The 12440-nt window shown below is 39.3% G+C and overlaps 1 protein-coding gene across 1 annotated transcript; it reads left to right on the top strand.

Moving 5' to 3' along the window:
• The first annotated feature begins 3775 nt into the window (after window positions 1-3775).
• LOC137292125 (uncharacterized) lies at window positions 3776-4675 on the top strand. Its single transcript, XM_067823666.1, has one exon. It carries the CDS (start codon window positions 3776-3778, stop codon window positions 4673-4675), a length of 900 nt encoding a protein of 299 aa, XP_067679767.1.
• The last annotated feature ends 7765 nt before the right edge of the window (window positions 4676-12440 follow it).

Here is a 12440-nt window from a genome sequence, read left to right as displayed (position 1 = left end):
ATGAATATGTTCACTTGGTTAAATACAACAGACTTCCTAAGTTCATGGACTGTTCAACTCAAAGTTATATTAACTACTTTTCCATAGATAAATTAAATATAAACTGAGAAGTTGTCTATTATTCATGCTATAAAGTTTTCCATGTTGTAATTAATAACATCTTCATAGGGACAGATTGATCTACAACAATCATACATGATTTATACGATTAAGATTGTAAGGTATGTTTGCACTGCAAAGTTCAGGGTATGAACATTGTTAACACTGAAAAGTGACTATTGCTAAAAGAAAATACTATACATAAAAACTATTATTAATCTTTGTGTAAGTGGAGGCCTTTTGTTTTCAAAGGCATTATAGTTGTTGCTCTTACATGCAATAAACCTTTCAATGGCATAAAATTGTCTGGTGTTATTTATAACCTTACTACACGATAAGGCATTGCCCTTTAGATGGCATAAAGAAAAAACATGCCTTTTGCACAGTAGGATTAAGTGATTCAACAGGTTATGTTGGCCTGGATAGCCAAAAGGAACTGCATTGGTATCCAAAGTTATTTCCATATTAATGTGGACATTAAGACATAGTTCCAGACTCTCCTAAAATTTGTTTTATATATTCACATTCACAAGTGTTCTTGGTCAGTTTTACATAGAGAGGAAATATCATCGTTGATTTGATTAAAACATATTTTATTGATTAAGAAAAGGATTGGGCACAAGTTATCCAAAAGCCCTCTCCCGATAATTACAAATTCATCTCACAACATATGTGTTACAAGTGTGTATTTCCTGTATATTTTGTTATTAATGCAGTATTAATTATTATTGGGTCACAATGTTTAGTGTTTTGAATAGTAAATATTATGGGTCACATTTCGTTTTAATATCTGGTCAACACTTTTAGCATTCTGGCATTCCGGAATTTATCTGCTCCTAGTTTTCGATGTTTCACTTCCGGGATACTGTTTCGAGACCATTCTACAGTGTTGACGACGTCCGTTTGTGCCCGAACTTTCGGGAAATGACTTAGTTTATATATAAATAGGCTGGTTGCCGTGTGGAGGGCGACACTCACACTGATATTCATTCATATCTGGTGGATTTACATCTCAGTCACGCTTGGATATACTGCCAACACGCTCGAAATCCTGTCTACATTATCTGCATTCCGAAGTATAGTGTTACATGAGAAGGAATTAATTAGAAACCATGGGAAACTTGCTTTGATTAGTAGGAGTGCAGAACATCAGAGCGTCGTCATCCCCAGTAACAGCACTACAGTTATCAAGGGCCAACTCAATAAAGGACTGGCATACCCTCAGGTATGTGCAGTGCTACAACCAACTGATCATTCCGCATTACACAAGGATCTTGACATTGCCCCTACTATTGTTAAATACAATCCTCAAGGACAAGATACCATAGATGTGCATATTTCCAATGTGACCACCAAGGCCATCATAATTCCTACTCGAGCTATTCTGTGTGAGCTGCAACCAGTCACAATTCAAGATTTACCACGTGGACGCACTGTAGACTCTGACCTATTGCTAAATCAGATTGAGATGGACATCTTTTCTAAATCAGATCATGACTTAAATCACTCAACACAAGTGCGGCATTGCATTGATCTTGATGACATCACCCCTTTTAAACAGAGACACTACTGTATTCCCCCAGCGATGTTTGATGAAGTAAGAAGTCATCTACAGGATTTGCTGTCTGCAGGTGTAATACGACCCTCACATAGTCCATGGGCATCCAATGCAGTCCTAGCTAAGAAGAAAAATGGACAGCTGAAGATGTGCATTGACTCTAAACAACTGAATCGTCGGACCATTAAGGATTCTTACACACTACCCAGGATTGAGGAAATGCTCGATTGTTTAGGTGATATTACCTATTTTTCTGTCCTTGACATGCAGAGTGGCTGCCACCAGGTGGAACTTGAAGAAGATCATAAGCAAAGAACTGCATTCACCGCTGGTTCATTAGGGTTTTTCGAGTACAAAAACTTTGGCTTGTCCAATGCTCCAGCAACCTATCAGAGACTAATGGAGAAGTGTTTAGAAGGCTTGAACATATGTCTCGTCTACATAGATGACTTGATCATTTTCTCCAGGACATATGAGGAACATGTTGAGAGGCTTAAACTTGTCTTCCAGCGGCTGCAGGAATGTGGACTTAAACTTGCTCCACAAAAATGTAAAATGTTTCAAAAGGAAAGTTAAATACGTTGGATACATTGTGTCTGCATTGAATCAGATCCTGAAAAGATTACTAAAATTCGTGACTGGCCCGTGAAAACTACACCAGAACAAGTTTGACAATTCCTGGGATTCGCAGGCTATTATAGAAAGTTTGTCAAAGATTTTTCAAAAATTGCCAAGCCCCTATCAGAACTACTTCCAAGCACTACTTTCAAGAAGTCAAGGGGCCAAAAGCTTGTCAAACAGGACTGGCCAATTGCAGGACAGAGCTTTCAATGAATTAAAGATGAGATTATCAACACCACCGGTAGTTGGTTATGTTGGTTTCTCCAAGCCATTTAATACTGATGCTAGTACCCAAGGTCTTGGTGCAGTTCTATACCAGGAACAGGACGGTCATTTGAAGGTTCATTGCTTATGCAAGTAGGGGGTTGAACCGTTTGGAGAAGAACTACTAAGAAGAACACAAACTAGAGTTTTTATGTCTGAAGTGGGCTATCTCTGATAAGTTCCACGACTACCTGTATGGTAATGATTTTGTTGTAGTGACCGATAATAATTCACAGACGTATGCCTTAACTACAGCTCGACTTGACACTACAGGACAACGCTGGTTGGCAGCCTTGGCCAGCTACAAGCATCAAGTACAGACCAGGGAAGGAGAATGTAGACGATGACACTTTGTCACGGTTACCTGCAAATGGAGATGATGTAGAAGTGGATCAAATCACAGCAGATTCTGTACGTGCTACCTGTGGAGTGATCAATGTAGACAGCATGATAGAAAGTCTCTGTACGTCCACAGAAGTGATACAAGAGAAAGAAATCAATATTGATGCAGTGTAACATGAATGCTAAAGACTGGAGCCATGCACAGGCAAGAGACCCTTGCCTTGCAGCTACCATAGAGGGACTGGAGACCCAAGTCAAACCAGACAGAAGGTCATATATTGGGAACTGTGAGATGACAATATTGTTGAAGAACTTTGACCACTTCAGAATCCATAAGAGTACTCTCTACTGTGTTGTCAAACAAGATGGAGTTGAACAGAAGCGACTTGTACTCCCTTCAAGGTGTCGAGCTGCAGCTTTCAGGAGTTTTCATGAAAATGTTGGACACCCAGGCAGAGACAGGATGCTTTCACTACCCAACGAACAATTTTACTGGATGTTGAAGTTCGTATAGAATCTTGTGGCAGGTGCATGAAGCGCAAGTCCTCCACCTCAGTCCATGCACCTCTAGTTAGCTTCACAACATCTCAGCCACTTGAACTAGTATGTGTGGATTTCTTGGTACTAGAACCCTCTACAGGTGGTCACCAGTATGTTCTTGTGGTAACGGATCACTTTGCTCATTATGCACAGCCATATCCGTCAAAGAATACTTCAGCAAAAACCACAGCAGACTTATTTGTCAACACCTTTGTTGTCCACTGCAGTTTGCCAAAAAGGATTCCTTCGGACAAGGGAGCCAATTTTGTTTGCAGGATCATGACCGAACTTTGTCAGATCCTGAGGATCGACAAATCCTCCACAACACCCTACCATCCTATGGGTAATGGAATGTGTGAAAGTTTCAATCGGACATTATGTAATATGCTGGGCACAGTTGAACCTGAATCCAAGAAGGACTGGAAGACACATGTTGCACCATTAGTACATGCGTATAACTGCACACGGCATGAAACAACAGGGTACTCTCCTTTCTATCTAATGTTCGGACGTCACCCTAGACTTCCTATTGATCTGGCATTTGGACTCGACATGGAGTCTGTCACCTCAACATCGATGCTCAAATACACCAACACCCTCCAATTAAAACTGCGCAATGCTTATGAGATAGCCGCTAGACAAACCAGCAAATCTCAATCTCAGCAGAAGTCGTTTTATGATCTGAGAGCTAGAGCAGCTGTATTAGATGTTGGTGATTGTGTACTCGTTAAAGTGGTTGCTTTTGATGGTGGTCACAAACTAGCTGAAGAGTGGGAAGATAACATTTATATCGTCACAAGTCAGCCAAAGCCTACCATACCAGTGTATGTTGTGGAGCAAGAGAATGGAGAGGGCAGGAAGAAAACTCTGCATAGGAATCTGTTATTGCCAATTGGTTCTCTTCCTAGGCCAGAAACATCAGCTCCAGTACCCAAACCACGAAAAAGGAGGTCCAGTCCACGTCTACAATCTACAAGACAAACTGTATCAACTAGTATTAACCCAAGCACTGCTGAGAGTGAAGATGACGATCTTGAACTCGTCCCCATTTCTTCATCCGAGCCATCAGTTTCAGCTGCAGATGTAGCTGATAGGCCAGCTGAGGCAGAGGCAGAGACAGATAGTGCTGCTGTGGATGACGAAGATGCAGTGGATCAGTCAGAGGAAGTTGCTCCTGAACTAGATCAGGCTATGGAAACGTCTGCAGTACTTGAGAGCCCCACCAGTGAGTTTGATGCAGCTCCAACATAACACAATGCAATATCTGAAACGTTGGATTTATCTTCCTAACCTGTAACACAAGATGTCAGTGCACCTCAAGAAAGATCAGTAACACCACCAGTGCCTTGTCCTAGGAGATCCAATCGCTTTAGGACTAGACCACAATGGATGACCAGTAATGAGTATGTGATGTCAGCGGCTGTACCAAAACCTGACTGGAAGTCCAGGGCATAGTACCTCACATCACTCACTGGAAAAAAAAGTGCACCTTTACAAGCTTGTAAATCTCTTGTAAAGATGATGTTTACAAGACATTTACAACTTGTAAAGATCCACAAGGGGAGATAACTGGTGGGTGATGGTAAAACGGTCCGCAAGGCCTCAAATACACACCTAATAAATCCCAAAGGCTAATTACAGTTTGACCCCTGGACATAATTAATGAGGTAATTGGGGCGTGAAATGAGAGTGGGACAGACCACTGTTCAGTGGAGAGTGGTCACTCTGTTACGGGTAGGATACTGATGCTCTTACCACAGTGTTCGGTGGAGTGAAGATGCATGGGTGTTTCTTTCACTATGCGCAAGCTGTTTAGAAAAGAATTCTGACTCAGTATCCCACTTATTTTGTGTTTGGGAACAGTGAATAACAATAACCATATACAATATCACCTTGTCACCTGTGATAATATGCTAAATGATAGAGATTGTGTTGGGATAACATAACACGTGACAGTATATGTTGCTATGAATCATGTGGTCGATCCAACCTTTACCAATAGTACCAGTGATACAGATGGGATAGGTCACCTTTTGAAAAACTTTACAATCATATTTGATTTCTGTTGTTTCTGTTGATTCTTCATTTCTGTGGTCAGCCAAGCAACAATCCACCATAATCCCATAACATCATTGAGGCATGAAGTCCAATAAGCCGAGTGAACTGTACCTAACTGAATAATTTTAGGCTTCGTGGGACTACACCGGTTGTACACGGGCTAGTTGCAGTTAACACATACTGCTATATTTAACATAACTAAACAACAACCTTCAGGAATGGAACTCCATGACAGAAATGTGCCCTGGACAAATCACAGGTAAGAGGTTGGCATGGGAGGTTAAAGTAACTTGTTCGAAAAACCCATCCCAACATTTTCGAGGTGATAAATTTCATGTTGGACTGGGGACGCAAATTAATAAACTGAACATGGTGTAACATAGTGCTGGCCAGACACTGTCCCAAAGAAAAAGAAACATCAAGACCTCCAGAGAGAACTGCCCACCCTGGAGCATAGGGCATTTTTGATATGTTGTATTATTTTGACAGGTTATCTCATGGAACGAAACTTTCTAAAAGGTCACATAAAAAAGGAAAACACAACTTTGCAGATTCTGATACCTTTCGGTATGCAGCTACCGAAACAAATCATAGAAAATGCCAATTCAGCCTATAAAGAAAAAAAACCGCGATGGAAAAAAAATCCGCGAATTCGGAGTTCAAGCGATTCACTAAATTTCACCCAGCGCTAGGGGAAGGAGTTGTTTCAACAGTTGTGCAGCGCTGCGCTGCGCCCATAACGCATGTGCAGTGAATAGGTTCGCGGAGCTTGAAACAGTATGCATGCCCGGAGTATGAGGTGGTGTGCAGTAGTCTAATCTCAAACAAGTAAATAATCTACTCGTTACATAAAAAAACATGTTGATTGTAAGAAGCAGCCTCTATCACAGAGAAAGCTTAATGTCTGGTTTATTGACACCTATATGTATGGCTTCCTGTCTGCTAAAGACAATATGCAATACACAGCTTCAATCATTGACCACATGCCATTTAAACTTAACACCTATCAGGCTATACGCCATAAACAAAATAAATTGATTGATGACTCATGCACCCGAGTCCTGTCTCAGCCACATTATGCAATAAAGCAGGTGTGATACTTGTACATATTACATGTTTTTTATGTCTCTGGGTTGCAAACAAGCTACATCAGTTTTTCATGGATGACTGGATCTCACGGAAACTGGTGCAAACGCTTGTCAGTTTCAAGTCCTGCTTTGTATTTGGACGAATGACAGTTTCCAGTAGTTCACCATCTCTACTGAGATGATTTTTGATTGGATCAAACGCAAATTCAGAGATTTACAAAACCCAACATCTCTACATGCATTCTTTATGGATAACAACATAGTGTATATGATTTTGTTTGACAACGGTATATCAATCCATACTGAAACGACGCATCATATACAATACAAAAAGTTGTTATCCATAAAGAATCTTACTTTCTTGTGACTCGACATACTTCTAAAATGCCCATCAAACACATCTCTCTGAACACACTATGGGCCCCACCTTATGAGCGCTCGGCGTATCAGCAAATGAAGCAGACAATCGGTTGCCGTCGTTACACTTGTTCTCCTGCGGGCTTCGTTACGAGGGACGAACGTCCAAGTACAACAAGGGATACTCTACAATGATCTATATAGGCTCCCTGGTACAACATATTGCACTTCTGAATCGCGATTGTACGCTTGTAATTTTATTTATTTTCTTACAAACAGCAGAACTGATATCATGGAATATATGTTACTAGTACTAGTACTTATAGTGGTGGAATATTTGACATGTTGATATTTCATATGTTTTGGGGTTTTTTATCTTGTGATCAATACTAATAAGTTCTTATCCACCTTGTGCCTGTAAAATACACAGAATGGCCTTCGTTCGGCGTTGTGCATTGTCATTTTATTCATATGGCATAGGAACCATATTTGAGGTGTGGTGAGTCACACTGCTTCCATTTCCCACGCAACTCTACTGCATCTTTTTTGGATACAAAATTGGATAAAAAAACATTTTGAAATTGTTTCTTCTGTTGCAGTGTCATCATCGCGATAATGCGCCGAGGAGTGGGTTGTTTAGGTGGTGAAAGTTGTAATGTGCTGAATTTGTTCGCTTGATAGTGTTCCGTGGTCAATACTGCACTGTTGATGGAAATGGTATTCTATAATGCGGAATTTGTTTCACTTTTGTAGTGCTAATGTCTTTCATGCGAATGAAATTACCCCAAAACAAATAGACAGTGTCAAGCTTACACTAGATGTTTATTTACAGATTACAACAAGAAAGAGGAAGATTAAAACAATAAAAAACAATGGGGTAGCATTGTAGTTGTGCATTCTTTAATACTGGTTCATATTTTGCTTTCTTATGGCTCGGGAGGTCTGCCTGTCGCATCCCTTCGACTCGATTTCTGAAGAAAACAGTCAATATGATTATACTTGCATTAAGTGAATGGTAAACCAGTGTGAAAATAGAATCAATGGTTATTCTCATAATCTCATAGCAAGTATTATTGATACTTGTGTATTTAGTGCATTAGAACACAGGTGTTGTATGGTACAACCTTTTTTCTCCTTTGAAAGATCACACGGATTAATATAGACTAACAGCTAGTCTCTGAAATGAACATATTTTACTGAAAAACGTTCATAGTGAAAAAAATAATGAAATGGAGCCCTGAGACTTTCTTCATTTTCTGAAGCTAAGGAAATCTAGACTTGCCACATTTTCTAGACTTGCGTGGGCTTTCTTGGATATATATACTTCAGGGTTTGTACGACAGACTAGGATTAATACCGTGGGGTGATTGTTACTGATTCTCCCAGCCTTGAACAAAGCCTCAACACATAACAAGGCCTAATCCCTTGTTCATTGATGAGCAACTCATGCCAGTAAGGGTTCATTAATTAACAAGGCCTAATGCTTTGATATCATCTCAGTTGAGATTCATCAATTAACGTGCCTTCTTCCTTGTTAATTGATGGTAAGCTAAGTTACATAGTGCATCCTCTTAAAACGGTTTCATCTAATTCTTGATTCCCGAAAGCTAGTTAAATTGGTTTTCATGTTTACTTACTGTAGTTTTTCTGGAACATTTTCTCATGACATCACTGTGTTTGTTTTGATTGTTTTTCTTTCTTGAGACGCTTTCCTTTTTTGTCTGCAAACATCTTGTCATAGCCACTGCAACAAACAAGATACAATAACCTGACAGAAACTTTATGTTTCAATAAAACTGACGTACATGTATATTATAGAGTGATTACAGAATTATAACACGAAGTCGTCACCAAACACATGCAACCGATTCAAACGGTTGAGCAAAATCGCCCTTGAACATCACATTTTGTTGCATAATTTTATTGTGCAACAAAAGTCACGTTTGGAGCTCAAGAAATGAGCATTCTTATTTTTATGACAGTAGGTTGTGCTCATTTTTTGCTGTGCACTGATGCATATAGGACAGTGAGTGAGTGAGTGAGTTAAAATTTAACGTCACATCGGCAATATTGCAGCCATAGCGTGACGAGAATGAGTAATTATAAAAATACAAATGAATTGATAGCACATACATTGTAAAACCCTGTCAACGAAGGACAGTAAAACTAACTAGGATATCACAGAGTAGAAGGTAAAACTAGTGAAGAGACCTAAAACAATGTATCTATAGAGGACAGTACAAGATAAAAATGAGCTATAGGTTGCCAACAACTGAAGGTAGATCACCATACTAAGGACCATGGGGACTTACAGTACATTTGCTTCCTGCATGGACCCTATTTGGATTTGCATCACCCCTTCAGCTGTTAGCAATTTAGACAAATCTAGCCATAAAGTTAAAACACACTTATTCTACGATTAAAAAGCTGGAAAACTGAAATTTACTTCAAATGTTTTTGGACTTACGTACCCTCTCAGGAGGACAATTATTTTACGGTACTTCAACCCCCTTTGAGGGTACAGCCACTAACTATTTTAATCTTCCAATTTTAAAATATTTATCTATTTACAGTTGAGTTAACAAATCTAATTCCTTTAAAAATGCAATAATTAAATGAGGACTAATATTGCTAAAAAGATCCTGCATAGAGTGTGACTTAAAATACTGATCCCTTGTGATGGAATACTCAACGCAGTCAAGCAAGATATGCTTGACTGTGATTCTTTCATCACAAGGGATGCAGAACGGAGGATCCTCACCTTTCAAAAGGTATTCATGAGTATATCTCGTATGGCCCATACGACATCGCCGCAAAACGACCTCCTCAAATCTGGACCGACAGCCCAAGTGAGTGTAACCAATATAAGGTTTTATGGCATGTAATTTATTTATTCCCACTTGGGTGTCCCACTTCTGTTGCATCAGATCACGAATGTAAGTTCTAATGCTGGCTTTATAGTCACTGTATGGAATAAGAAGTGGTGTCACAGATTTGTTGAGTGCAGCCTTAGCAGCAAGATCGGCCATTGCATTCCCAGAAATACCTACATGGCTGGGTAACCAACAAAAGACTATGTCGCACTGGCCAGTTGCAAGATCATTATACAATTCAATTATGTCAATTAAAAGTGGATGTTTACAAGACAAATTTTTAATAGCCTGAAGGCAAGAAAGAGAGTCAGAAAAAAATTATATACTGTACATGATTAGGATGTCTTTTGATATATTGAAGAGCCGTTAATATTGCGTTTGCTTCTGCAGTGAAAATGCAGCTGTTATCAGGTAATCGATAAGATATTGTTCTGGATCCAATGACAGTGGCACAAGCAACTGTGCCACCATCCTTGGACCCATCTGTAAATAAGGATTTGTATGTACTATAATTATTTTTTAATTGCATAAACTCTTGTTTATATTGTAATTCGTTTGTGTCTGATTTTTTTAACTTTGTGAATGTGAGGTCAACTTGTGGCCTCACTAATTGCCAAGGAGGAGAAGAGAGAAGACGAGAAGGCGCTATACCCTCCAGCTCAATGCCGGCAGCAGAAATGAATGGTTTAATTCTGTGCCCAAGTGGCGGAACAAGAGAAGGCTTTTTGTTGTATAAATGCTCATAAAGAGGATCGAAAACGCAGTTAAAAGCAGGGTTGGATTCGTTAGAGTATAGTTTTGTAATATATTGTAAAGCTAATTTGATACGGCGCTGTGTAAGAGATGGTTCATCGGCTTCGACATAGAGACTGTCAATAGGAGAAGTTCGGAACGACCCAAGACAAAGTCTCAGACCTTGGTGGTGGATAGAATCAAGGAGTTTTAGACTGCTTTTACAGGCTCCCCCATAAATGATGGAGCCATAATCAAGATTCGAACGGACAAGTGAACGGTATAGGTGCAGGAGAGTAGCTTGATCCCCTCCCCATTTTGAGTTTGACACAACTTTCAATAGATCAAGTGCCTTCAGGCATTTAGTTTTCAGGGATTTGATATGCGGAAGAAAAGTTAAATGAGAGTCGAAAATCAAACCTAAGAACTTGGCCTCCTTTACGACTTTGATAGGAGTGCCATTTAAAAATAATTCTGGGTCCTTATGTGGTTTATACTTACGGCAGAAATGGATGCAATTAGTTTTTGTCTTAGAAAATTTAAAACCATTCTCAAGACACCATTTATTTATTTTGTTTAAACATAATTGCAGTTGCCGTTCAATAGTATGCATATTCTTACCGCGACAGGAAATATTAAAATCATCCACGAAAAGTGATCCATCTATTGAATCGTTTAAAACCTTGGATAAACTGTTGATCTTGATACTAAATAAGGTCACAGACAAAATGCTGCCTTGCAGAACACCCTGATCCTGATAGTAATGATCAGACAGGGTAGAACCTACTCGGACTTGAAATTGCCTGTCAGTTAAAAACTGCGATATAAAAAGAGGCAAACGACCTCGTAAACCAAAATCATGTAAATCTTTTAAAATTCCATGTTTCCAAGTAGTATCATATGCTTTTTCTAGATCAAAGAATATAGATACTGCATGTTGTTTGGTAATAATAGCATTTTTGACGAAGGATTCTAAACGTACTAAATGATCAATAGTACTTCGATTCTTCCGAAAACCACACTGAATATTTGTAATGAGGTCATTAGTTTCCAGATACCAAATTAATCTGTTATTTACCATTCGTTCCATGGTTTTACAGACGCAGCTAATTAAAGAAATCGGTCTGTAATTTGATGGATCCGTGTGATCCCGGCCAGGTTTGGGTATTGGCACGATAATTGCATTACGCCATGAAGGAGGAAAATTCCCAGACGTCCATATTTTGTCAAATATATCTAAAAGCGTCTCCAGGCATGATTCAGGCAAATGTTTCAGCAGCTGATAATGAATAGTGTCATCACCCGCTGCAGTATCATGGGCTTGGTTCAGAGCAGTGTGGAGCTCATGCATTGAAAACACTTCATTATAGTCTTCACCGTTATCGGAATCAAAAGGAAGAATTTTTGGCAAAAGTTTCGCCAATTCTATTTGCAATATCAACTTTATTAGTTACCAATTTGTCACCATCTTTAAGATGGTGAACAGCAGATTTTGAGCCTTTGCCTTTTATGCGCTGAACCATGTTCCACACCTTAGACATGGGTGTGCGTGAATTAATTTTTGATACATAATTACTTCAAGATTGGCGTTTGTTTTGCTTGTATGTACGCCGTGCCTTGGTACTAGTAATTTTTACATTGATAAAGTTATGAACAGTAGGATGTCTGCGAAAATATTTTTCGGCTTTCTTCCTACGTTTTCGTGCTTGTTTGCATTCGTCAGTAAACCATGGTTTACGAATATGAGAAGTTGCAGAGGACTTAGGAATCGTTTGATCAGCAATTTCATTCAGTTGTGCTGAAAAATACTGGATGGGATCTGCTACATTACTGAAGTGCTCTGGTGTTAGTTTTTCAACACATAATTGTTTATACAAAGGCCAGTTTGCTTTCAGAAAATTCCAACGA

The sequence above is a fragment of the Haliotis asinina genome, chromosome 7, assembly GCF_037392515.1.
Source record: "Haliotis asinina isolate JCU_RB_2024 chromosome 7, JCU_Hal_asi_v2, whole genome shotgun sequence".
In the NCBI taxonomy this organism is placed as follows: domain Eukaryota; kingdom Metazoa; phylum Mollusca; class Gastropoda; order Lepetellida; family Haliotidae; genus Haliotis; species Haliotis asinina.
The sequence above is the reverse complement of the archived record's forward strand: the minus strand, read 5'-3'. Positions and strand labels throughout refer to the sequence as shown.

What these genes read in the sequence shown, in the direction of transcription:
- LOC137292125 (XM_067823666.1), top strand. Translation starts at nt 3,776, where the DNA reads ATGTGTGAAAGTTTCAATCGGACATTATGTAATATGCTGGGCACAGTT.